This window comes from Ursus maritimus, unplaced genomic scaffold (assembly GCF_017311325.1).
Source record: "Ursus maritimus isolate PB19 unplaced genomic scaffold, ASM1731132v1 scaffold_2, whole genome shotgun sequence".
NCBI classification, from domain to species: domain Eukaryota; kingdom Metazoa; phylum Chordata; class Mammalia; order Carnivora; family Ursidae; genus Ursus; species Ursus maritimus.
The window spans coordinates 20417101-20443523 of record NW_024424452.1 but is presented as its reverse complement, the minus strand read 5'-3'; the positions used below and the strand labels follow the sequence as shown (position 1 = coordinate 20443523).

Genomic DNA, 26423 nt, shown 5'->3' with positions numbered 1-26423 from the left:
TCTCGGTGCCTTTTGTGTATTTTTCTTGCCCAGTTTTTCTGAATGGAACCTATAGTACAGTGTTGACTAGAAATGGCAGGAGCAGTCATTCTTGTCTCAATTCTAATCTTAGAGGAAAAACATTCATTTTTAACCATTATGTGTGTCGTGAGCTGTGGGCTTTTTATAGATGACCTTTATCAGGTTAAGGAAGTTTCCTTCTATTCCTAGTTTGAGTGTTTTTATCTTGTTATGAAAGGGTGGATTTTGTCAAATGCTTTTTGTTTACGTAGTAAGATCATCATGTACTTTCCGTCCTTTGTTAATATGTTGTATTACATTGATTTTCATATGCTAAACCAACCTTGAATTCCTGGAGTAAATCTCACTTGAGCATGGTGATTAGTCCTTTTTATATGTTGCTGGTTCAGTTTATTAGTCTTCTGTTGAAGATTTTTGTGTCTGTATTCTTAAGGGTTATTGGTCTGGAGTTTTGATATCTTTGTCTTCTTTTGGTACCTGGTATTTGGTTTGGTCTGGTCTGGAATCTGGGGTCTTGAATTGTTCTGGCACCTACCTCATTCTTCATTGTGCTATAATAATTGTTTTTATGTATTGAGTTCTGTTTTCATTTTTGCTTTTTAATTTTTTCCAGCTTTGTAAGGATATGATTGACAACTCATTTTCCCCCCAGTGGTTAGTGCATTGCCCTTGTGTACTGTTTTTTTTCCCCCCAAGATACTGGAATCTAACTTTGTGTAAGTTGAAGGTGTAAAGTGTGCTGGTACAATATGTTTATGTATGTGGTATGATTACCACCATAGTGTTAGTTAACACCTCTATCATGTCACATAATTAGCATTCCTTTTTGGTGAGAACATTTGAGATCTAGTCTTTTAGCAACTTTGAAGTATCTAGTATGGTATTTTGGGCTATAATCACTATTCTGTTCATTAGATTTCTAGAACTTACTCCTAGTTGCAAATTTGTATACTTTGACAACATCTCCCCAATTCCCCCATTTCCTAGCCCCTGGTAACCACTGTTCTTTTCTTTTTTTTTTTTTTTTTTAAGATTATTTATTTATTTATTTATTTATTTGACAGAGAGAGAGAGAGAGTGCCAGCGAGAGAGGGAACACAAGCAGGGAGAGTCGAAGAGGAAGAAGCAGGCTCCCAACGGAGCAGGGAGCCCGATGTGGGGCTCAATCCCAGGACCCTGGGATCACACCCTGAGCCAAAGGCAGATGCTTAATGACTGAGCCACCCAGGCACCCCTAGTAACCACTATTCTGCTTTGTTTCTACAAGTTCAACTTTTTTTAGATTCCATGTATAAGTGATACACAGTATTTGTCTTTCTCTGTCTGACTTATTTCACTTAGCATAGTGCCCTAAAGGCCCATCCAGGTTATCACTAGTGACAGAATTTCCTTCTTTCTTGTGGCTGAATAATATTCCCTCATGTGTAGACATGCACAACACAGACACACGTGCACCACATCTGCATCATTCACCGATGGACACTTGGGCTGTTTCCATATTTTGGCTGTTGTGAATCATGCTGCAGTAAACATGGGAGTGCAGATACCTTTTTGATACCTTGGTTTTATTTCCTTTGGATATATACCCAGAAATGGGATTACTGAGTCATTGGTAGTTGTATTTTTAATTTTTTGAGGAACCTCCAAACTGTTTTTCATAGTGGGTTCACCAGTGTACATTCCCAGCAGTGCACAGGGTTCCCTGTCTTCCGTGTCCTCACCAGCACTTGTTATTGTTTGTCTTTTTGATGACAGCCATTCAAAGAGCTGCATCCATTCTGTTTTCTGCTGTAGGTTCTGCCTTCATTTGGAACCTTCGTGTCCTAACTTTAGCTTTAGTGCAGTGTTTTGTACCTAAGTCTTGTAGTTAACAAGTGTACATTCCCAGCACAATGAATGTGCACATTCTGTGCATCTGTTAAGCACTTTCTCTGCATTACTTAATTTAATTTCCACAACAGCCCTTCGTGGGAGGAGGTACAATTTGAGACTTCTCATAAATGAGGAGATGGAGGTTTAAGAGAAAAGAAACAAATTGCTTACACAAATAGGTAGTGGAGACTGAAGCCCTTAAGTTGGATGGTCCTTAAGCAGAATGTGGGTGGAAGGAAGAGTGAAAAGAATGCCTCCTTGGTGGTGGTGGTAGGGAGTGATAGTAGAAGCAAGGTAGGGAGTGATAGTAGAAGCAAGGAAGCAGGAGTTTAATTGCAGTGCCCAATGCTGGGGAGTACAATACAAGTAGAACTGGTTTTTGCCCTCAGAGCAGCAATTAGTCCTATTTGGAAGAGTGAGATTAACATCTGAAATAATTTGAAAATGAGCATTGTTTAATGAGAGGTCAAGGGTGAGGTTTGTGGGAGTTGGAAAGAATCATGAAGGAACTAGTAATTACCTTAAGCCTCAAAAGAGGAGTAGAGTTTAGGAGGGTAGTTTAGCAAACCAGATTTTGGGGCAGCTTTACCAATACTTCGTACCTAGTGTACAAGTCACTTAGACTTTCTGATCCTTGGTTTCTAAGTGTCAAGGAGGAATGACGTCAGTTCTGTGTGTCAGCATTGCAGGTTCCAGTGGATAATCTCTCAGAGCGCTGGCAAACCATAGAGTGCTTCTGTCATTGTGGTAGGGTATCTGTTCTCCTGTTTCTAATTTCACCCAACTGTCTTCAACCTAAGCTTTTTATTTTAAAGTAATTTCAGATTTAGAGAAATTTTGCTGGAGCAAAGAATTCCTGAATATCCTTCACTTGTATTCCTCAAATGCGAACATTTAACCACACTGACTTTACCATTCTCTCTTGTTACATACATACTGTGTTTCTCTGAACCTTTTTAGAGTGACCTGAAGGCATGATGTTCCTTTAGCCCTAAAAACTTTTAAATAGTTATTTCCTAAAATCAAAGACTTTTCCTTTCTTTCTTTCTTTTTTTTCTCTTTTTACTTTTCTTTTTCTTTTCTTTCTTTTTTTTTCTTTTTAAAAAATAGGCTGCCAACGAAGGGCTTGAACTCACAATCCTGAGATCAAGACCTGGGCTGAAGTCAAACGCTTAACTGATTGAGCCACCCAGGCACCCCAAAGACATTTTCTTAGTAACTACAGTATCATTATCAAAATTGGGAAAGTAATATTGGTGCAGTCTTAAAAGCGAAGCTATAGACCTTACTCAAATTTTGCCGGTTGTTTCAATAATGCCTTTTAGAGAAAAAAAAATTTTTTTTTTTGCTTGTCAGATTCAATCCAGGAATACAGGTTGCATTTAGTTTTCATGTTCGTTTAGTCACCTGCATCCTGGAAGTTTCTCTGTTTTGGAAGACCTTGATATTTTCTAGAGAGTCCAGGCTAGTTATTCCGTAGGATGTCTCTTAGTCCATATTTGTGTGATGTTTCCTTTTTTTTTTTTTTTTTTAAGATTTTATTTATTTATTTGACAGAGACAGCCAGCGAGAGAGGGAACACAAGCAGGGGGAGTGGGAGAGGAAGAAGCAGGCTCCCAGAGTTGGAGCCTGATGTGGGGCTCGATCCCAGAACGCCAGGATCACGCCCTGAGCCGAAGGCAGACGCTTAACGACTGCACCACCCAGGCGCCCCTGTGACGTTTCCTCTTGATTGGGTTCAGGTTATGAAGTTTTGGCAGGAGTAGCACAGAACCGATGTTGTGTATTAGCTAGTGTGTCCTGTCAGGAGGTGCGTGGTGTTCCTTTATCCCATTACCAGAGATGGTAACTGCAATTACTTGGTTAAGGTGGTATATGTCAGGTTTGTAACCATGAAGTTTGGATTTTTGCTTTTGTAAGTAATAATTGTTGGGAGAACTTTGAGACTGTGTAAAATACCTTGTTTTCATCAGGATTCTTGCCTGAATCAGTGGATCACCAAATAGTGACTTTCCAGGGCCGTCATTCTTTCTACATTTGTTGACATTCTGCCTCAAGTTCTTTCCCTTTACCCTGTTCGTTCAGCCACCCATCCGTTTATTAATATCAGTAAGGACTCATGGATTCTTATTTATTCTATTCAATGGGTTGTAATCCTTTTTTTGCCTTATTTTGTTGCTCAGATTATGGGGCCAGTGGAAGCCCCCTTTATGCTCAATCTCTTACTTTTTGAAGACACCCAGACTCTGTATCATCAGATAACACACTGCTGTCTCTGTCCTATTTTCCTATTTGCCCTTCATTCTTAAGAAGAAGGTATGCTGACTCTTGACTACCACCCAGGCCTCCAGCACTAAGCTTTCGATCTGTGCTTTATGGTTCAAAATCAAATAGTATCTAGAAATATACCGTATTGTTGCCATCCTTTCTCTGGTCCTTTTTGCTCCCCATATTCCTGCCACAAATAGATACTATTATTTATGTGTGTGTTTCCAGAATTTCTTTATGTAAATACAAATACATAGGAATATACATTTTTTCTCTTCCTTCCTCTTAACAGAAAACGTAGTATACTGAACTTTAGTTTTCTTCCAGTTAACTGCATGTCTTCCAGGTCCTTTCCTACCAGAACATGGAGGTCTTCTCTGTTTTATAGTTGCATAGTATTCCATTTTGCGGACGCATCACTTTTACTGAACTCCTTCAGCATTTGTGGAGATTAAACTAGCTGTGACTGGAAGCTAGCCTCTCTTGTGCCATCCTCTCTTCCACCACTTCTTCCAGTACTTTTTTCCCTGACCCCTTTTCTACCTGCAAATAAGTACTAGTCATCTTTATTTGTAAAACTTCATTTTATTGTGTTTTCTTCATATCACTGCCAAAGGTTTTGAAAAACTTCTCCAAACCCCTGATTTCATTCTTGCCTATTTTTGCTGCCGCTGGGTTTCCATCTCTACCATGTGGCAAGATCATAGTTTTGACGGTTACCGGTGGCTTTGTTCTGTGGGGTGCTAGACTGGCTTTGGTGATTAATTTACGTGTAGGAGGACGAGAAGGACAAAAAGAGAAGGGAGGGTTGGCGAGCAGCTAGAAAAGAGGAAGCAGGAAGGCTGGGAGAAAATAGAACGTAAGGGGAAAAGTAGGAGAAGAGCATTTTTGGCAGAAGATGTGAAACGTATTTTCAGAACCAGCTTGTCACATCCAGCTGGCTTCTGCCTGGTGATGAGCAGCCTTATGGTAAGTTGCTGACCGATAGGTTAGTTGGGCCCTCTGGAACACTGCCCTGGGTCTTCTGTTTCGTAAAACAAGATCTAACCCCTTGTCCCGTTACCGTATGATTAGTTTTAACAGCGGAGCCTCCATTTTTAAATGTTTGCTTTCTAAAATCTGAACTTGTCATTAACCTACCTTTCCTGTCATTCTTAACACTGTCAACTATTGCAGTTTCTCATGATTACCTTGGTGTTACTTTTTGCTTTTCATTTGCAGTTCAGTCCGCCATTGTGGCTAGGGCATTGCACATTTCCTCGAATCGCAGCAGCCTTTTCACCCTGTTTAGCAGTTTATGTCCTACTTTTACACAGCTTTTCCTCCCCTTTTTTTTCCCTGTCAGTCCTGTTCTCTGAAATCACCATGCTGACAAGTCTCCCCGCTTTGCTGGTGTCTTGTGCCCTTCTGTGCTCCCTTGCCTGCAGAGGCCCACTTCTCTGTCTATAGAAGATTGTTCTTTAAGATCCTTCAAGATCAACTTCCTACTGCTCCTCGAAGACTTCCATAGCTCTAACAGTTCATGTGCATATCTTATTTTCCTAAACGTGGCTTACAGCTTCTACCAAATGACTGCTTGTTTCCTTATTTCGGGTGTGTTCAGTTGTTTCTACAAAATTATAGTTTAAAATCATGTTTTCTGCTTAGGTTCTCCCAGTCCACAGAGACTGCTTGGCTTGTAGGAATTCCTAAGCACAGTTTTATTGGTTTATGGACTAAACATTGCATAGATTTTCACTAAATAATTTTGGATACAAAATCAGCTCATCCAGGTACCTTGAGAGTCTGTTTCCCTACTGTACTGTGGAAAATGTGTACTTTTTAATGGGATTTTCTTTTTGTTTTTCTAACAAATGATACACTGATCTGAATATTGCCCTTTTCTTGACTCAGCAATGTGTCCTAGAGGTCTTTATCTGTAAAGCCATGTTTGTCAGGTGGTCCCCAAGACCACCCTCAGGTTTGATGATTCCCTGGGATTCAGCATATAGTTATACTCATGGCTATGATTTATAACATCAAAAATATCAGCAGAGGGAAAAGGCACATTGGACAAATTCCAGAGGAAATGAGGTGCAAGTTGCCAAGAGTTCTCTCCCTGTCATGTCACACAGGACATGCTTATTTTGTCTAGCATCAAATTATGACAACATGTGTAAAATGTCTACCAGGAAAGCTCATTAGAAATTCAGTGCCCAAGTTTTCTGTTAGGGACCGGTCACATATGCATCCTCTGCCTAACATGTACCAAAATCCCAGATTCCCAAAAGGAAAGGTTTTCAGCATCAACTGTATTGTTTGTACAGTTTACCCTTATCAGTTAGGGAATGCTGGGAACCTCTCTGAAATCCAGCTTCCTTGACACCAGCCAGGGGCCAGCCTTTCTAAGGATCACAGTCTCAGACCTGCTTTGTTAGCTCTTCTGCACACCATGGAAATCTACAAGCCCCCTTCCGTTTCTTAAATTACTGTGTAGGAGTCCATGGTATGAGTACATTATGGTTTGTTAACTTTTCTCTGTTGACTGGCTGTTAGGCTATTTTGCAGTATCTAGTTTTGTACAATTTCTTTTTTATGGGCTTTGATTGGAATTGATGGGTCATAACATAGTGACATTTGAAAATCTGGAATTAGATACTTCCAGATTCTTCACCGGTGGGCTTTATTAGTCCATACTTCAACAGCAGTTTACAAGAGTACCCTTTGGAAGTGACTACTTTTAATGATAGTCATGTTGGGGATGTAGGAAAAACTGACCTGTCAAGCATCAGAAAGAGCAGGACAAGGAGAGGCATTCTAGATCCCAGCTGTGTCCTGCTGCCATCATGGGCACTTGCCTTACCGATTCTTGTCCTGCTCCCAAGACTCTTGGTTTTGACACTCTTGCTTCTTCCTCTGTCTCTAATCTCCCTCCTTGTTGCCTTTAATCGTTCGTGTGGGGGCGCCTGGGTGGCACAGCGGCTGGGGCGCCTGGGTGGCACAGCGGTTAAGCGTCTGCCTTCGGCTCAGGGCGTGATCCCGGCGATCTGGGATCGAGCCCCACATCAGGCTCTTCCGCTATGAGCCTGCTTCTTCCTCTATTCTTGTCCTGCTCCCAAGACTCTTGGTTTTGACACTCTTGCTTCTTCCTCTGTCTCTAATCTCCCTCCTTGTTGCCTTTAATCGTTCGTGTGGAGGCTTGTAATTTTTTTTGTCTTTTATTATGGAAAATTTCAAACATACACAGATAAGAAGAGAACAGAATCAGGAAGATGCATGCACTCGTTATCTGGTTTCAGCAGTTGCCAACATTTTGTCAATCATGTTGCATTTTTCTCTTTTCATTTTTTTGAGCAAGGGAGTGGTGCCTGGATAGTGAAAGCAAATCCTGGACATTATGGTGTTTTAAACATTACTTTGGTACTAATTTACAAAAATAATGTACATGTAACACAACATTTCAAATTGAGATATACTTTTTTAAAAGTTTATTTAAGTAATCTCTACACCCAGCATGGGACTCGAGCTCCTACCCCAAGATCAAGAGTCGCATGCTCTTCTTACTGAGCTAGCCAGGAGCCCCTGAGATGCACTTTTTAAAAAAATGTAATAATTTCCCTAAATACTTGGTCCAGTTGTGAGGTTACTCTGACATTCCTAGTTCAGGAGGGTGCTTCCTTGTGTCTTTCTCTAAATTTGTATAAAGTTGTTCACATACACATACAAACAGCTTGAAAAAAGTATGGGATAACATGTTCACATTTCTGCAACTTGCTTTTCTTATTTTAAAAAAGGAACATTCCTAGGATGCCTTACTGGCTCAGTCAGTGAAACATGTGACTCTTGATTTTGGGGTTGTGGGTTTGAGCCCCACGTTGAGTGTAGTGGTAACTTAAAAAAATAATAAAAATCTTAAAAAAAGGAACTTTCCTTCAAATCAATAAACAGATCAACTCCTTTTCAATACAACATGCTATGCTATGCCATACAAAAGCCATTTCTTTATGGATGGACATTCCATTTTTCTGCTTTTCAGCCCTTGTGAACCTTGCAGTGAACTTTGATGTGCACATGGCCTTGCGTACTAGGGGCTTATTGCCATCAGATGCGTTCTGCAGAATGGGGTGGCTTGATAAAATATGTATAACTTCAGTTGTTAAAATTCTTACCACAATACTTCCCAAAAGATTATAGTAGTTTTCCACTGGCAATGTAAGAGAGAACCTCTTAACTCTCATTCTTGCCAGCACCAGATATTATTACTCTTGAACATTTTTACCAATAAGATTAGTAAAACAAAAAAAAAAAGGAAAGAAAAAAGGTATAACATAATAGTTTGATCTTTTAATTTGCATTTATCGAATAGAAAAACTAGCAGTTTGTTTTTAAAAAATAGTCTTTATTTTTCTTTTTAAAGATTTTATTTGAGAGAGAGAGAGAGAGCACAAGTAGGGGGAGCAGCAGGCAGAGGCAGAGGAAGAAGCAGGCTCCTCGGTGAGCAGGGAGCCTGATGCAGGGCTCGAACCCAGGACCCTGGGATCATGACCTGAGCCGAAGGCGGTCTCTTAACTGACCGAGCCACCCAGGCACCCAAAACAACAGTATTTAGAATTTGGTTTATACTAACAAATGCAAGCTTTGTTCACTGCTAGAAAATCCATCAAAACAATTAATCTTATCAGCCATCAAAAGGTGAAAATCATATAACCATTTCAATAGATACTGGAAAGAAATCTAACAAAGTATAGCATGCACCCAAGACCGAATCTCCCAGCAAACCAGAAACCAAGAACAGTCTTTTACTTTTTAAATATTAAAATATACTCATTTAATATTAATGTTTGACAATTTTTTTAATATTTAATTTTTTAAAAACGATTTTACTTATTTGAGAGAGGGAGAGCACAAGCCGGCACAGGGGGAGGGAGGGAGAAGCAGACTCCCCACCCAACAAGGAGCCCAGTGCAGGGCTTGATCACAGGATCCTGAGATCATGACCTGAATTCCAGGCAAATGCTTAACCTACTGAGCCACCCAGGTGCCCCTAATATTTAATTTTTTACTTCTGTCATTCACAGATGAATCAGAAATTAAAATATATGAAAAGGTTTGTACAGGGAGAACCTTCCTCACATTCCCCACCTGCCCAGTTCCTCCCTCCTCCTCCCCACAGTCACTACTTGTTTCTTAGGTGTTCTTTCACAGTCATTTTGTACACGTACAGGGGAATGGGAGTCCAGATCCTCTGTCTTGCTTTTTACACAGATGATAGTGTAGTATGTACTCTGTCATGCACCTGGCATTTTCCATGATGCATTTTTCCTCAAGGACAAACATTTTTGCTCATTCTGGTACCATTCTAGCTACCTTCCTATTTCTCTCTCTGTCTCTCTTTTTAAGCTGTTGAACTCTTCAGATGTGGGATCCTAACAGTCATTCACTAGTTGTGTCTAGTTGTTTCTCCCACATCGTCCCCCTACAGAGCTTCACAAAATAAGTGCCGCAGTTGCTGTCTTAAAGGTCACCAGTGCCTGGTCGCCTCTTGAGATCAGTGGCTGTTTAGTCTTTCTCTTTGATTTTTTTTTTTTTTTTTCCCTGTTCTTGCTCCTGATCACACAGCCGTGGTTCTTGGAACTGTAATACTTTGTCTTTCCTGCAGTATATTCTGTTATAAGTGTTTTTATAAAAGGTGGAAGGAAATAAGGAAAGGATTGTGGAGTCACACAGTCTGAGGAAAAGATATATTGTCAGTAAGAAGATCTATCAGTCTGTCTAAGGCAAAAGGATTTGTTCTCTGTGGCTCCTTAAAGGAGCTAGTACTTTACTGTGGAAGGTTTCATGCTGTAGAGGAAAAACCAGGACTTTGAGAGCCTTGATTTGAATCTTGTCTTGTCTCCACTCGGTACTAGCTGTATGATCTTGGACAATTCATTTCACTTTTCTGTGCTTCAATCTCTTCATCAACATCTTTATCATTTTTTAAAAAGTGATAATGAAATGGGAAAATATACATAAAGTGCCCAACATAGTTACTGACATTTACTTGCTTATTTATTTATTTATAGAGGGAGAGATGGGGTGGGACGGGGAGGGGCAGAGAGAACCTTAAGCAGGCTCCACACTCAGCACAGAGCCTGACTCGGGGCTTGATTTCACAACCCTGTGATCATGACCTGAGCTGAAAACAAGAGTTGTATGCTTAACTGACTGAGCTACCCATGCACCCTTAGTCACTGACATTTTAATCACTCCGAGGTTTGTTCTCATTCCTAGGTCCAGGACTCGCAGATTTGGGGTACTCTGCCACTAACTTTCAAGGAATGAATGATTGCTGACTGGAATGTTGTCTCCGTGGAGCATATGTCGAATATGATGGACCACTTAGACCTATCAGATCCATCAGCCCTTCCTCCTTTTGATAGATATCTATGTAAATGATAGGGTCAGATGTCTTAAATGAATCTACTAGGCTGTAAATCCTGAAAGCCAGAGTGGGCACAGGTGGCATATTTATGTATTTTTCCACTTGGGTTTCTGAAGGAGATGTGGGTCCAGTATGTTGGCTGTGATGACGGTGCTGAAGAACAGAACTTTCCTCTGTGCTTAGAGTATCAGCTGATACCGTAATAGTTCTTTGAGAGCTAATGTACTACATCTTTTAACTACTAAAGCCACCATTTTGGGCCAGGAAAACACTTGCAAACCTCATCAAGAAGCCTTCAAAATGAAATTTGAGACCAAAAAAAAAAAAAAAATTCCAGGTAAATAGTGAAGGAGCATGCCGTAGGGTAGAATTATAGTGACAGAAAACAAGATTGGACAAGGACTTGTGTCTGTAATTCATAGGAGGACACAGAGAACAAGTGCTGAAGATTCCCGATGTTTCTGCTTCATAAGTGCCCATAAAATCTTGGCAAAAGTAGGGTAAAGACAGTTGTGGGTGCTGCTGAGAACTGGTGAGAGGAGTTCATAACTCGGCATTTGAGTGCTTGCTAGAGGCACTGTGTTTAAGTAAGGACTCTTCATTTAATCCTTAAAAAAAGTTACAAAGTAGAAGTACAGAAATTAATCTCCAGTTGTAAGGAGGACGCTGAGGCTGCAGAAGGTGAAATAGTTGGAGCTAGTAATCTGCTTTTGATGGACGACATGACAGTGATGTAAGTTCATTTGTTTACTGATTTTACTCTTAATCATATGCCGTGGCTAGCTCGGTGCCTGACTTACCCAGGATTACAGTGTGAGCTCGCTCGCTCACTCTCCTTGCCTCCCTCACACAGAAGAGGCGAGAATGAGTCATGGTTGTGGTTGGCGTGAGTCTGTTTTGCTACTCCGTTAGCCACATGGCAGTTCTACTTGGAACAAAGTGACAACGGAATATAGCAACAGTTCTACTCTCCTTCCAGCTTCTGATTTTAGCAGTCACATACTCAACCTTGCTGGATCACCAGCAGTCATCCATGATGGCACTGTTTGTTTATCACTGCCTACCTGTGGCTCCTCTCAGTTCCTCCGTCAACAAACCAGTGTAAGTTGAGTGTGATCTCATTGCGCTCCCCATGTGGCACCCCTTGCAGTTTCCTCTCTTTGCTTGTTTTTCTCATTTTCTCTTCTGCATCCCCACTGCCATCTGCATTTCAGCCTTGATAAATTATTTGCAATTCCTCAGATGTCTAGTTCATGTTCCTTGAACCTTACCTTGTCTGCCTGTTATTTATAATGTTCTCTCTGGGAAGTTTCCTTGCTTCCTCAGGGCAGAGTTAGGTATTTTCTCTTTGTTGATTTTCTTCTAGTATCTGATTTTTGATTGTTGATATTACGGGTGAAGGTTTAGGTTCTAGAATCTAGGGTTATTAACGTAGGTAACTGGAGTGAGTTTCCTCTAACTTTTCTTCCAACTTCCCTCATTCTCTAGAGGCTCCTACCTTGACCAGAAAGGCTGGTACTGAGCTCTGTGTCTGAGAAGTGAGGTGATTGGCAGGCTTCACTTTAGGGTGTGATGGAGGAGAGTGGTGGTAATTTCCAATAAAGAAGACTTTGATCTGGGGCACCAAAACTCTTGCAGGAGCCCTGCCTGCCTCCTGCCTAAATTTTGTTTCTTCAGAGGGTGTTTCTTTGGTTTTAGGTTGGATTCAAGTGTCGCTGCTACATGTGGCCATGTAGTCATGGGGATGGAAAGTAGATAGAAGGAGTTGAATAGTTGTGGCCAAAAAGACACCACAGTCTTTTTGCTCCGTGCCTATTTCTGCTCTCCTGCCTCTGTTGGAGCCTCTCTAGAGCTCTACCAGAGGATGGCACATACATCAATTCAAGACTTTTCTCGAGTTTATTCTTGGTTTGTAGCTTTCTTTGCTCTTGTGTATGCCTGAGCTTGGAAGAAATATGTTACCTTGTTTCCTATCATTTCTGTAAGGTAGAGTGGAAAGGAAGAGGCAGACCCATTTACCCAGTCTGTCTATCATTTTGAAATCCTGAACCAGGGGTTCTGTTGACAGCTTTCAGCATTTGTGATTTTAAGAATTGAAACAAACTTATATAATGAGTGTATTATTGATTCCCACATATTGAAAAAATAGTTTGGAATGTTTATGGGATATGAAATTATTGTAAAGGTGAAATACACGATCTTTTTATGAATAACTTGTGTTTAAAAAATCATTAATAAAGCTTTTTAGAGCAAGGAAAGCCAACGATACCCCAGATACCTGGGCAGAGAGGATTGTGGGGAAGTCTGAGGCATTCCAACTAGCTGCTAATTGATAATTGGGGCCAGAAGCAAGGTAACTCTGGCTCACACAGTGTTTACATTCTAGAATCAGAGGGAGTAGCTTGTTTCCCAGAGTAAAATTTGCTAATTTTAGGTTGTCTTCCTTGACACGACATGAAGATCAAAGCTCTGCTCCTTGTGACTTACTAAAGCAGAGTACTGATAGTGGCTCCAGAGTTAGATGGAGGCTGCAGGCTGGGTTTGATGTCAGTGAATGATGAAAAGAGTAATTTGCCATGTCTTCTAATAAGAATGAAAATGAATCTGTATGCAACATTATTTTTATTTCTTAATACATTTTGGGAAAGTTAATTGCAACTGTGTGGTTCAGGGATTTAGTGCAAGAAGAAGAACAGTTGATGGAAGAAAAGAAAAAGAAAAAAGACGACAAGAAAAAGAAGGAAGCTGCTCAAAAGAAGGTAGTATATATGTGTAAACTGTCTATATTAAGCGGTCTAAACGGATTTAAAAAGAAAACTACTCTTACTGGATTTTTTAAAGCATTTGTTTGAATGTTTTAATTTCAGTGGAGATTCATTTTAATATTTAATGTTTTCGAATATGCATATGTAGTAACTTGCCAAGTGTGTACAATTTAATGCATAGTTATTTAATCTTGCTGATAGTTGTTTCAAAGGTAAGTGCTTTTAATAGGTCTTTATCTTTCAATTAGCTGTTCCTAGGTTTTCATGATATATACATCTCTCTATACGTGAGAAGAGCATGGAATTTGTAGCTGCATAGAGAGCTGCATTGAAATCTGGCTCTCCCACATGGCGTACTGCATGGCGTGTCCTTCAGCTTTGTTTAGCCTCTCTGGGCCTTAGTTAACTTTATGTTTTGTAAGATGAGAATTTAATTAAATGAAATAACGTAATACACATCATGCACATAATAGGGAAAAAAGTGTCAGTTTCCTTTTCACTTTTTGTTTAGTACCTGGGCTGATTTCAAGAATTTGCCGTTTACATTAAGATATTTGAAAATAAGCCTAAGGCATAATATGCTGCAGAAGGTCTCTAGACAGTACATTGTCAGAAACTGTCACCAAAACAATACAAATTGTAGAAAAAGAAAAGATTATGTTCATAATTAGAGAGACTTTTTAAAATTAACAGTGAATCCTGATGACAGCTGGGTACTCATCTCCTACTTTATCAAGGTTTCAAGGACCTTAAAAATGTTCTAAAAGACCCCGTGGAATTACTGTTCTACTTCTGTATTCAGTGACAGTTCTGATTTTAATTTCTTACCTATACCCCTTCTGTGCCAGGCACTGTGTTAAGCCACACACCTCTCTTCACATTATTTAATAGGGAAGAACACAGCATCCCAATCTGTGGTAGGTAGGGAGCAGATGAAGCACAGAAAACCGCTTCACTCAGCATGGAGTGGGGCCGATGGAAGGGAACATTTTCTTAGAGTAGAAATTAGCCAAGTGAACAAGGAGTGGAATAGAAAGGGATTCCAAGCAGAGTAAAATCAGCGGTAAGCGCCCTCGGCCTTATAGAAGTATGGGTTTTGATTGGCGGGGGTGGGACGCCTAGAGCAGAAGTGTCAGGGTGAGACTGCAGAGGGTGGTGTTAGCTGTGGATGGTTCTCCGGGTTTTGGCCGTTAAGTGTTGGGGAAGACACTGAAGGCATTTCAGTAGGCTGATGTAAAAGTTTGTGCTTGAGAATGTTTACCTTAGCAAACTTTGGGCTTGGATTGGAAGAGGTAGAAACTAGAGGCTCAGATGCTGGTGGAGGGAATGTGGAAAGAACCCACAGAGTTTGTTGGAGGGATATGAAGGGAGAATGACTTTGACGCTCCGGTTCCATATTGACTGACGGGAGTACATCTCGGGAGCAGCTAACCAGGTTAGGGAACAGAAAGGAGGAAAGAGGATTTTGTTCTGGAGTGCTGAGCTGACAGTGTGATCAGGGAGAACGGGGTGGGAGGGGTAGAGTGTAGAGCGTTGGATGATGGAGAGTGAAGAGGTGATAGGTGGCCTTAGCATTTGGCCTTTTGCTTGCTCTCAGGAGTGACTGGGAGGGATGCATCTGTAATTGTCATTGTCCGGGTTTAGAATAGGTTTCTAGTATAGAGTTTTGGCATTGATGATGCCATAGACCTCTGTCAGAGGCCTGTGATACAGGTTGGTCTTTGCAATGTGATCAGTCTTTAGCTGAGGAATGTTGTGGAAAAAGTTGTATCCTCTGTAAGTTAAGGTTGGGGAAGGCTTATGAGACTCTTGGTCTGTGCTGTGAAGGCCATGAGTGAAGAGAGCTAAGAAACTTCGGAGACTTGTTGAAGAAGGTGCTTTAGGTGTACCTTATGTAGAATCGGTAGTTTGGCAAGCATCTGAGTGTTGTGTTAGCCCCTGTTGATCCCTGCTTCTAAAGAATTCAGAATGTAGCTGGTAAGTTAGGATGTCTGCGAAATGGCTAGAGAAGAAGCCTAAGGTACTATATAATGAAGCATGTTTATTTAGGATTTACCCTATTTACTGAGAAAATTCTGAGAAAGGGAGGAAGTCACTGGAATGATTTCTTTAAAAGTTATATTTTTAAAATGTGTGATGTGAGTAAATTTTTTAAGGTTGCAACAAATACAGATAATGGCTCCAATTGCTAAGGTTCATCTTTACATTCTTTCATAACTAAAGCTCTGACTCACTAAGTCAGTGTCTTTAACACGTGAATGATGCTTTCTTACCATTTGGCCTCTCACCAGATCTGAAGTGACAGCTTTTCATACTCTTTCCCATTCCATCCCTGCCTCACCCTGTTCTTCTGGTCTCACCCTAACCCTGTCCTGCTGGAATCATCACAGAGGCATAGAGATAATGGGGAGCGTTTCCTTCTTTTGCCAGATCTTCAGCATTGGTAGGGTATTCCTGTGTATCCTGTAGACACAGTAATATCTAGCCACTGAACACAATCATTTTATTTTTAAAAAATTTTTTAAGATTTTATTTATTTATTTGAGAGAGAGAGAGCACAAACGAGGGTGGGGAGGGACAGAGGGAGAAGCAGACTCCCCGCTGAGCAGGGAGCCCGGCCTGAGGCTCCATCCCAGGACCCTGAGACCATGACCTGAGCCGAAGGCAGAGGCTTAACTGACTGCTGAGCCACCCAGGCGCCCTGGCCACTGAGCACAATTTACCTCTAATAAATGTTAAGTGTAGCAGGTTAGACTGCCACTGTAAATAAGACTGTTCTTCAAATTCCAAATAATCAGCTTACAACTGAATTTGAATAATACATGTTGTTATAAGCGAGGACAGCTGGTATTTCTATAGGCTGTTACCAAATAGCTATTAAAGAAAACAAAACAAAAAAGAATCCCAAGTTGGCACACTTACAGCCCATATGAAAGATTGTGAGACACAAGAGTTTTAAGACAAGTTCCTCAAGCTTGTTTTTTGTCTGTAGTAGGAGCCAGCAGGTGTATGCAGGTAGGTGGCAGACATCTACAGGAGACAGGTAGGCAAGCCCATTTATATGAATGTTGGAACATAAACTCACTACAGTAAAAACAATCTGCCTGTTTTATGTAATGTACGCACATGTTAGAAAAAACCTATATATTTTTATTTCTGAAAAAGACTTCGGATAACTGTCTGTTCTGATCTATTCATTTTTGCCAGAAAGCGGTCAAGCATTAAAATGAGTTAAAGTGGCCAGCCATGGTTTTGTCAGGGTGACAGAACTAGGGATAGGATGGGAAGCTGCTAAGACTCCCAGCTGACACTTTTTCAAAATTAGGTGCCACGGTGTTGTCCTTTGTCCTTTTTTTTTTTTTTTTAAGATTTTATTTTTGAGTAATCTCTATACTACATCTAGGGCTCAAACTTACAGCACCAAGATTCAGAGTCACACGCTCCACCGACTGAGCCAGCCAGGCACCCCTATTCTTTATACTTTTTGCTTTATTTTTCACAACCTAAAGGTGAACTTTAAAGCTGCAAGTAATATATCATGGTAATTTCTGTAAGGCATTTAACAAGTCTTTATTCCATGTGTACAGAAACATGGTCCCCGGTGGCCACTGTATTTTTAAGGAATTCGAATTCAGATCACAGATTATTTTCTATTTTAAATAGAAACCAGGTAACACAGCTCCTTCTATAAATGATGAGACACCAGCAAGGCTCACTGTAATGTTTTTACTATGGTAGTTTTTTATTTTGTCTACTTAAATACAAATTTCAAGTATCTAAATTCCTCTTTGAAGAAATTTTACACGAAAATTACATGCTTTTCATTATATTTCAGGCTTGGTACATCTCTCACAGTGAGATAGATCAGTGACTGGATGGCTTTATTTTTAGTTTTGTTTTTTGAAAAGCTTTCTATTTCATATCTAAGAGTCAGGGCTGTTTACTTATCTCTTCTAATTCCAAGGCTTAGGAAATAATTTGATACACAGTATGGGAATGTAGTTTCCGCACTTAAAACGGGCAACAGTGGTAGCAGTAGCTTGTTACCATGGATTTATCTCCAGGTTCTGTTTTTAGGAGAAATTTCTAGAAGGAATCTTGAGAGAAATGTAGTGAAGGGAAAAGGAGGTTGAGAAATAGATTAATTATAGAGGGGGTAATGTAGTATAACCTTTACTTTGAGCATGTAATTGTAGTTCCTAGAAAGCATATAATGGTTGAGGAGCCGGAGGGAAGCAACAATACAAATTGGGATCTTTTAGTGTTGAGAATGTTTTAAAGTCAGTGTTCATGACTATTTTTGTTACTGTGTTATAGGAGCTGAGGGGATCGTTACAGGCTTTGTGGATTTAAAAGTACTCAGTTTGGGTTTAAGCGAGACTTACGTTACAGAAAACTTCCAACTTTCTTTCCCCTTTTCGGAAATTTTAGTATCAATCATCATGTCTCCCAAAGGCCATGTTGGTCTGAGGCTAGGGATCCTGTTCAGCAATGCAAGGAGCAAAGTTTCTCAGTAGCCTGGGGTGGTAATGTAATCAGGCCTGGAGCAGTGCAGCCCTCTGGGGCAGCCAAGTGTTCGCTTACTGTCCTGCCCCCGATTTCAGCTGACTGGTCTCCACTGGTCTCGGTTCCTTTTTTTTTTTTTTTTTAAATAAAACACTGTATGCAGCAGACCTGAGGTCTAGGCTGAGTGCTGCTGGCTAAGAAATCCTAGAAAAGCTTTCTGACCCCTAATTACCTCATTTAAAATAGGCGAATTTGACCATCAATTCTTCATTCCTGATGTTAGTTTCTAATACCTGGCACTGTGAAGATATGGTAGATGATTAGGAAAAGAGAAAAAAAATGGGACTTGGGAAACTGGAGTGTGTTTGAGTTGGGCCATTTTCCAGGGTGCAAGGACTGAGCCAGGGCCCTGGCAGGTGTGGCTGGTGGCAACACCGGCAGTGGCGGCTAATACCTCTTGAATACTTCCTGCATGTCAGACAGGGTCCTGGCGCCCTGCCCCCCGCCAGCTTTTCATGAGTTGGATCCTTCTAGGCTTACAACAGCTCTGGGATAGGTGTTTTTGTTCCTGTCTTACAGTGGAGGAAACTGAGCTTTAGAGAAGTTAACTAATTTTGACCAAGGTCACATCAAGTGTTAAGTGGTGGAGTGAAGATTCAGAGTCTGGCTTCAGACACTGAGCTCCTAGCCACTCAAGTATGCTTAGGGAGCTTAGGGGTCGAGGGGTTGGGACAAGTGGTGCAGAGCCTGACAGAAGCAACGTGGCATGCTGTGTGTCTGCCATTTGTCTGATACCTTCCTTTATGAAGTGATGCAATTGTAGTAATTGCTTGTGGAATCACAGCTCAGGCTTTTTTTTTTTTTTTTTTTTTTAAGTAGGCTCTGCATCCAATGTGGGGCTCAGACTCATGACCCTGAGATCAAGAGTTGCGTGCTCCACCGACTGAGCCAGCCAGGTGCCCCATTTTTTTTGTTTGTTTGTTTTTTTTTTAAAGAAAAAGATACTCAATATGGAAATAATTTTGCTTCTAGATTTGACAGAATCCTTTAATTCTGTTGTACAAGAGGATCTACAGTGATACCTCACATTTGAATAATGTAAAGAGAAAGTCTTTGTGTTGTATTTGGGCCTCATAATAGCCCTGAAAGGTAAACAGTACAATCCCCGCCTCCAATCTCCCCATTTGAGGAATTAGGAAACTGAGACCCCGAGGGTTTAAATGACCAGGTCATGTAAAAGTAAAAAAGAAATTTGAAGTTAGTTTTAACATATTTTATGTGACCATATATATCCAAAATACTATTCTAACATGTAGTTAGTATCAAATATTATTAATGAGATATTTTACCTTCTTTAAGTACTGAAAAGTAGAAGTCTGGTATTTTACACATAGCAGTTTGGACTTGGTTTACTTCAGGGGTCAGTAGCCACATGTGGACATGGCTGCCGTTTTGAACAGTGTTGACAGATACTCTTAAAGTCACTGATCCCATTTGGAAAATTATCTTTTGAACAGTTTGAGTAATATGCTAGGTCTCTGGACCAACCCACAAAGACTTATTTTAAAGAAGTGGCACTTGCGGAGTTCTGTTTCCTCTTAATCTGTTAGAAGCTCTTGGGTTCTGTTCTTCACATTCCTTCAGTATTAGTCAGTATTCTGATCGGCAGACACCTTTGGGTGTCTTCTTGGTGCCGTTCTCTGTGGATGACAGAATACTGAATGAGGTTGACTGTTGTTCTAAAGCAGTGTGGATTTGTTTTGAAGTTGTTTTTCCGGAGGAGTTGGAGAGTACATATCCTTTATGTTAAGGCCCCCAAGAGCAACACTGTCTGTCTTGGGGATAATGTGGTGATCATGGCTTCTGTGCATTGTAACTTAGTTTCCTTTTGAAGTAAACCATAGAAGAGCCTAGGAGAGTTAAAAAAAAAAAAAAAAGATAGATTTTCAGCATGTAAAATACTTTTTGTGCTATAATGTTTTGGCTTCAGAAAATTATGTATTTTATTGTTTGACATAGTACTTCTCATAAAATATTCATATACCAAGTTCTCTCTAATAAGACTGTTTTTCTACCATCAGATTTTAAAACAATTTCTCCAGAAGTAAGTTAAGTGTTCAGGCTAGTTAACAGGTCTTTTGCCATTGTCCTTTCATCAGTTTTTTGTTTTTGTTTTTTTTTAATTTTTGATCCATATGAAGTAAAAGATGGGCCTCCATTATTTAGCATAACACTAGTGCTCTAAAGCTTGGTGAAGGCGCTCACCGCCTAGACTGACTCTCCGGTTCTCCAGGGAAAGATTGTTTGGTGTGGCTTCAGGATTAGGGTAATTGCCATTTAGTCCTTTACCATCTAGCTCTATAATGATCTAATTCCAAAAATGCTATTTTTAGTAACAGTAATTTAATATGACTAAGCAAAAATTATTGTGCCCCATGACACTTAAGGAAAGTTTTATCTTTATTTAGGAACAATTCCTGGTTATTTGGCTATGAATTATTCAGTCTTTCCTCACCTCCCTGCCTGTCTTTGTATCTTTTTTTTTTTTTTTTTTCCGGACTCCCATGCAATTGGTCTTAACTAAAAAGTTGATTTTTGCTTGTGGCCTCTGTCTGTAATCCGTTCCTTCTTTTTGGGGCCCTTGAAGTTTGAGTGAGGTATCTTGAGGCAGCTGCTGCCCTCAAGCCCTGCTCCTTGTTATGTCAGAGACAGCGGACAACAGGGCAGGCGTGGCGAAGCAGGGTTTGCGTCAGTTTAGCTTCTGAACACAGTAATTTTAATGAATTGTCAGATGTGTCAGAAGTGACAGATATATTTGAAATTTTTTCCCACTCAAAAATACTTAAAAGTTAACTATGTTTAACTGAGAGAGCAGCCTAACCTCCAGGAGTTAAATTTAATACTGATTTGGCAAAGTGGTTACATTCAGCTTTTCTTCCAGAAAACTTAATTCATTTTTTATCATTTGAAATAAGAATTTTTGAAACCATTTAAACTTATGCAAAACTCAGTAGATCCATTAAATGTTAAAGGTGACGGTTATAGAAAATTCATTTAAAAACTAAATGAGAAAAGTGCAGTGCCATTTTTTTTTATTATTTACTGTCATACAATGATGTCTTCTCTGCTTTGTATCTAAAGAAACATTTCAAACATTTTTTATTAATAAACATTGTATCAGGGACAATGGGGCACATCTGTGGGAAAAGCATGCTTTCTTTGCATATCTTTTCCTATGCAGTTCACCTAAATGACAAATTCCTTATTTAATAAAAGTGTATATGTCTTATATAGTAGTAATATATGAACATTTTATCATAACAATCCATTTCTTTCAGTTTCATATTTACATTGTTTTTTGTTTGTTTGTTTGTTTTTAGGCCACTGAACAAAAAATCAAAGGTACGTTGTTTAAAGCTATTTTTATCCCTTTTTTTTTCCTCCATTAAAGCAAGGTTGTTGATATGCATTTTTATTCACCTCCAGGATTGGGAGAGCGAAGAGCGTGAAAGAACAGAGGGGTGGGGACAGACTTCTTCAGTGACATCACCTTGGAGTCATCCCTTGGGGCTAATGGTTTACATATTACCACTTTTAAAATATACCACCTCGAGTCCTCCCTTACAGCCGTCTCCTAGGATGGGCACCACTTCCTGACACACTTCTTGATTAGAGTCTTCGAGCACATGTACCTGCCCTTCAGTCTTCTGTGTAAAGAAGTCTTGTCGGAGGTTATCTCTGGGACTCTTGCCTTGTCCCTTGCTTTTTATTCCATGGTCTCTGTATACAGTTGTCCCCCACTCCTTCCTGGAGGCAGACCATGATACCCACTCCAAATTTAATTAGAATAGTAGATTCCTAACCTGATGGTCATTTTGCCAGGCTGAACAGCTCCCAGTACACATCAAGCAGGAGCCTTCAGACTGCTAAGGAAACAGGAACATCGTTCCTCTCAGATCCAGGAACTCTTCACCCTCTCAGGAGTTGACTATCTGGTAAAGGTGTAGGGCTCTCAGGTGTTGAACTTGTTAGGCTTGAAGATTCTGAATTTTTACATGTAGCTATATCAGAAGTATGACCTCTGCATTTGGTTGAGATACACAGTACTGCCTATTTTTATTCAAGGTCAGCATTTGTTAAGGTAACATTAGGTGCAAGTGTGTAAGAGCGAATAAGAACATCTTAGCTTACATTTTACCAGAGTAAGTGACAGTAGAAGGACACACCTAAACGCAGCATAGTATCATGTGATTTGCTTCAGGTAGAAATGCCATCGTTGTCCTGGAGCACAGAGGAGTAATAAGTAGCTTATTTGACACAGGGGGTTAAGGAAAATCTCCTTGAGATTATGAATCTTAAAAGATGAAACAGCCAATCCAAGAAAGGATGAAATGACAGAGGGATCAATCAGGTGATTGACGGTACCGAGACAAGAAATAATGTATTTGCGGCAGATATTCCTAGAGCATTAAATATCCAGCAATAAGTAAATAGGGTAGAAGGATTTTTCTGAAGAGATAGGTAGGGGTTAGGTCAGAGAAGGCCTTATATGCTCTGTGTACTAAGGAACTTGGACTTCTGTTTTATAGACAAGAGCCACTGAAGAGTTTAAGCAGAAGAGTGAAATGGTTTTTTTGTTCTTTTTAAAAAGCTGTCAGTCACTGTGCATGGAAAGTGTTGGCTGAAAGATGCAATGAATTGAAGAAAGGCACTGTCTGGGCAGAGGAAGAGGGTGGACAAGAAGAGGGAATATTCAGAAAATAAGTGTGGAGGTGTTGGGGGGAAGGGACAGAATATAGGCCTGGAGGTAGGGGGAAATCATAGGGCTTCATGCTGGTTAGAAAGAGGGGAGTCAGCCTGGGTGATGTATGCAATTGGTGACACTGGTAACACTGTGTGTTAACTATAGTGGAATCAAAATAAATAAACTATCAATTTGAGTCTTAAAAAAGAGAGTGGAGAGCCAGCAAAGTTCACAGTCATAAGCCATGCTTTAGAAGCACTTCTTGTTAGTAATGTCTAGCCTCACCAACAGAGGCAGTTCCAGCGAGGGAAGAGGGGGAGTAAAGAGGGTAAGGACGATTTGAACTGAGGCCTTGGCAGCAGGGGTAGGAGATAGATGGAAGATGTGTGAGGTCTAGAATTCACAGGATTGCAACTGGTGAGATCAGAAGGGGGTATTGACGGTGACATTGTGGCTTTGGATCTGGACATGTAAGAAAGTTACAAGGGTGTGGAATGATGTAGGGGGGGAGCATTGCCAGATTAATTTAGTAGGAACATGACCAGATTCCTCATCTTCAAGCTCCACTTTCCTCACGCCACTCCCCTCTATACAGATGTTAAGTTGTCCCTTTGCTCTGCTTCAAGACCAAACTCCTCTGCTTGGCTTTCAAGGCCCTCTTTAATCTAACCTCCCATGATCTAATCAGCCTGTTGCCCCTCCTTTATACTTTTCAGAGCATTCTCATCTCTTTCATGTTCATTCCCGTTTCTGTTTCTTTTTGATCCAACTCCTCAGCCAAGAGGCCTTTCACTGTTTCCAGACCTCACAGAGCTCATCTTCTAATGGATCACTCCAATGGCCATTGATTCTCCCTTCCGATTTCTTAGGATGTTATGATGTATCTTAAATTTGGGGCACTTGAATATAGTCTGTCTTAGAGTTTTGACTGGCCCATGGGTATTTGTTTCTCCAACATGATCTTTGAATGCCTACTGTTTATATCCTTTCCAAATGTAAATCATCGTTTTACATCCATACATAAAATATGAGTGTATTTGAATCTTCTTGATTTTAGACTTTCCACAGCTCTGAGAATGTTAGGCTAAGTATATGAAAGTTGCTTCAAAATGTATTATGTTGTTTTGCCAGCTATTTTACTCCACCCTTCTTTTGATGGCAGCTCCGTGATTGGTCACATTATTCTGATTTATGAAAATGTATTATTTATTTTTTGTGCCATGTATAATATCTATGTGGTATTTGTGATTTGGGGTTCATGGTGATTAGAGATTATAGACTGGAGACTTGTGGGACAGGTTTGGTACACACAGTTGTTACTGCTTACTAAATGTTTGGTTTTGGAATAATTCATGACTTACAGAAAAGTTGAAAAGGTAGTAGAGAGTTTTCCCACATACACCTCACTCAGTTTTCCCATGATTAACATCTTGGATTTCTGTGGCACCTTTGTCAAAACCAAGAAACTGATATTGGTATTAACAGAACTCGAGACTTCATTGAAATTTCCCTCTGTCTTCCGTTAACTTATTTCTAAAATCCAGCGCCAGATACACAAATGCATCTAGTTGTCCTGTCTCCTCAGTCTCCTCTGGTCTCCACACGGTGTTTTTATTTTGCTTTACATTTCTGGTTGCCAACATTTACAAATAGGAGAATCTGCATCATCGAGAATTGCGGTTTCTCTTGCAGTTTTTACGATCCACATCATTTTTTGTCCTTCTCTAGTAGTCTCTATCAGGCCCAGGGCTAGTAACTTCTGGCTCTCAAGTACTTGAAAGAAGTGGGGCTGCTGTGACTGAGGAGTGGAATTTTTAGTTTTCTTAGGGTCTTCGTGATTAGCAGGAGTCCCGATCTTAGTGTTCAGACTGAGCATGACTGGCTAGGCTGCAGCACCCTCTCTGAATTCTGCCTTAATGAGCTGTTCTTTCTAAGGCTACTGCCATTTCTGGTTAAATAACACTAATGTTGCTTCTGCCCAGTGGCAAGACAGTTTGTATAAAAGTGGGGGTTTTGTAAAGTATCATAAATTAAATTCTTGACCAGCTTTCTTACATGAAGACAAGTCGATGTTTATTTCTTGGTGCAACGGATTCATAACTCATCTAATGAAAATGTGGGCCAACATAATGCGAGACATAATGAAATTCTTGAAAGTTTTATTCTACCTTGTGACTTGAACTTTGAAAAACTGTAAGGAGCATGCATATTTGAATGTTTGAATATTTGAAGTATCTTTTAAAAATATCTGAGTATCTCCTTGAAACGGGAGTGAAATGCTGAAAAATTTATGGTGAGGTATAGGAATAGATGGATAGATTTTTAAAAAGATGCCCTGTGGCCTACGTAATGTAAAGGCAGGGAAGGAGTTAATATTCCCTGTTCAGAATGCCTTTGGGAACTTGATTAAGAAAAGTAATTTTTCAAAAACAGCTTTTTAGCTCTGACACTGGCCTGTTTTGGAAGCATGCTCATTATACATTCCTTGCAAAAGAATAAGCGCTGTTAATTTTTGACAGCTAACACCTCCCTCCCTCTCTCTCTCTCTTTCTCTCACCCTCACCCACCTTCTCACCCCTCTCCCTCTTTCCCTCTCCCTCCCTTCCTCTGTCTCATGCCAGTGCTTTCTTAAGGTGATTTTATAAGCAAGTTACATTCCAGAGAATAACAAACCCCAGAGCTCTGAAAAGAGGTGAGAGGAGGCTGGGATGGAGGCAGGAATGGAGAATAGTGGATAAAGATTTTTTTTGTTTTCTGGTAATCCCATGGGGAACATAGTTTATTGCTGCTATTCTCTTTCTGGACTAATTAAAAACTCTTAATGAAAATTGAATCAACATTTAAAACACATTTTTGTTCCTTGCCACATTTGGAAGCCATTATTCTTGCTCAGTTCTTTTTTTTTTTTTTTTTTTACTCAGGTCTAGCCTCACAATTTTTTAAAAGATTTATTTATTTGAGAGAGAGAGAGAGAACGAGAACAAGCGGGAGGATGCGAGGGAGAGAGAATCCCAAGCAGACTCCGCACTCAGCGTGGAGCCAGACACAGGGCTCGATCCCATGACCTTGAGATCACGACCTGAGCTGAAATCAAGAGTTGGACACCCAACTGACTGCACCACCCAGGTGCTCCACGATTTTTTTTTTTTAAGTCAAACACGATTTTATTGCTTAGCTCCATTGCTCCTGGGTAGTGACCAAAATATTCAAGAGCTAATAAGTCAGTGGCATGTCAGATCATATTGGAGACATCATGATAACTAACTTGGAGCACCTGCTGTGTGCCAGGCACTGCTTTATATTTACTTCATTTAATCAAGGGGGAATATTCTAAATACTTAATCACTAACAATGAATGGCTACCAGTTATTCAGAACACATACTGGAGCAGGGTCCTAAAAGCTTCATATACTAAGAGTAATCTTTAGCTATTGAATTTTGGGAAATGTGTGGAACTTAGGGGAGGGGCGAGGGCAGCAGGCTGGGAACTCTGAGGCTTCGTGAAGTCAGATATTTAAAAACGAATGTGGGAGTAGGGCTTCCTCAGTGTGGTACTAGAACAATGTAAGTCTGCATTTAATCCCTTCAGGAGCCCTGTGGAAGTAGATAGTATCATCACATTCGGAAGTGAAATTGAGGCTAAAAAAAGACCGTTGCCTTTTGGTTGCAGCTGGTGAGTGTCTGAGCCAGGATTTGCTGACTAACTGTAGTGGGCTCTACTGCTGCTTTCTCTTTGAAAACAGCCCTGTATTTACATGGAAAACAAAGTCGGAAGGCTACACCAGTGCTTTAATAATGTTCAGTGAATGTACTAAAACAATGCATGTTTTAAAAATATTCCCAG

At 40.2% G+C, this 26423-nt stretch overlaps 1 protein-coding gene across 1 annotated transcript in view; it reads left to right on the top strand.

The window, feature by feature from the left end:
* The window catches only part of TNRC6A (trinucleotide repeat containing adaptor 6A), a 101702-nt gene that overhangs the window by 10969 nt on the left and 64310 nt on the right, over positions 1-26423 (top strand). The window contains exons 3-4 of the mRNA XM_040635208.1: positions 13236-13323; positions 21216-21237. Of these exons, the coding sequence (XP_040491142.1) occupies positions 13236-13323; positions 21216-21237 (110 nt within the window). The remainder of the gene's footprint in view (positions 1-13235; positions 13324-21215; positions 21238-26423) is intronic.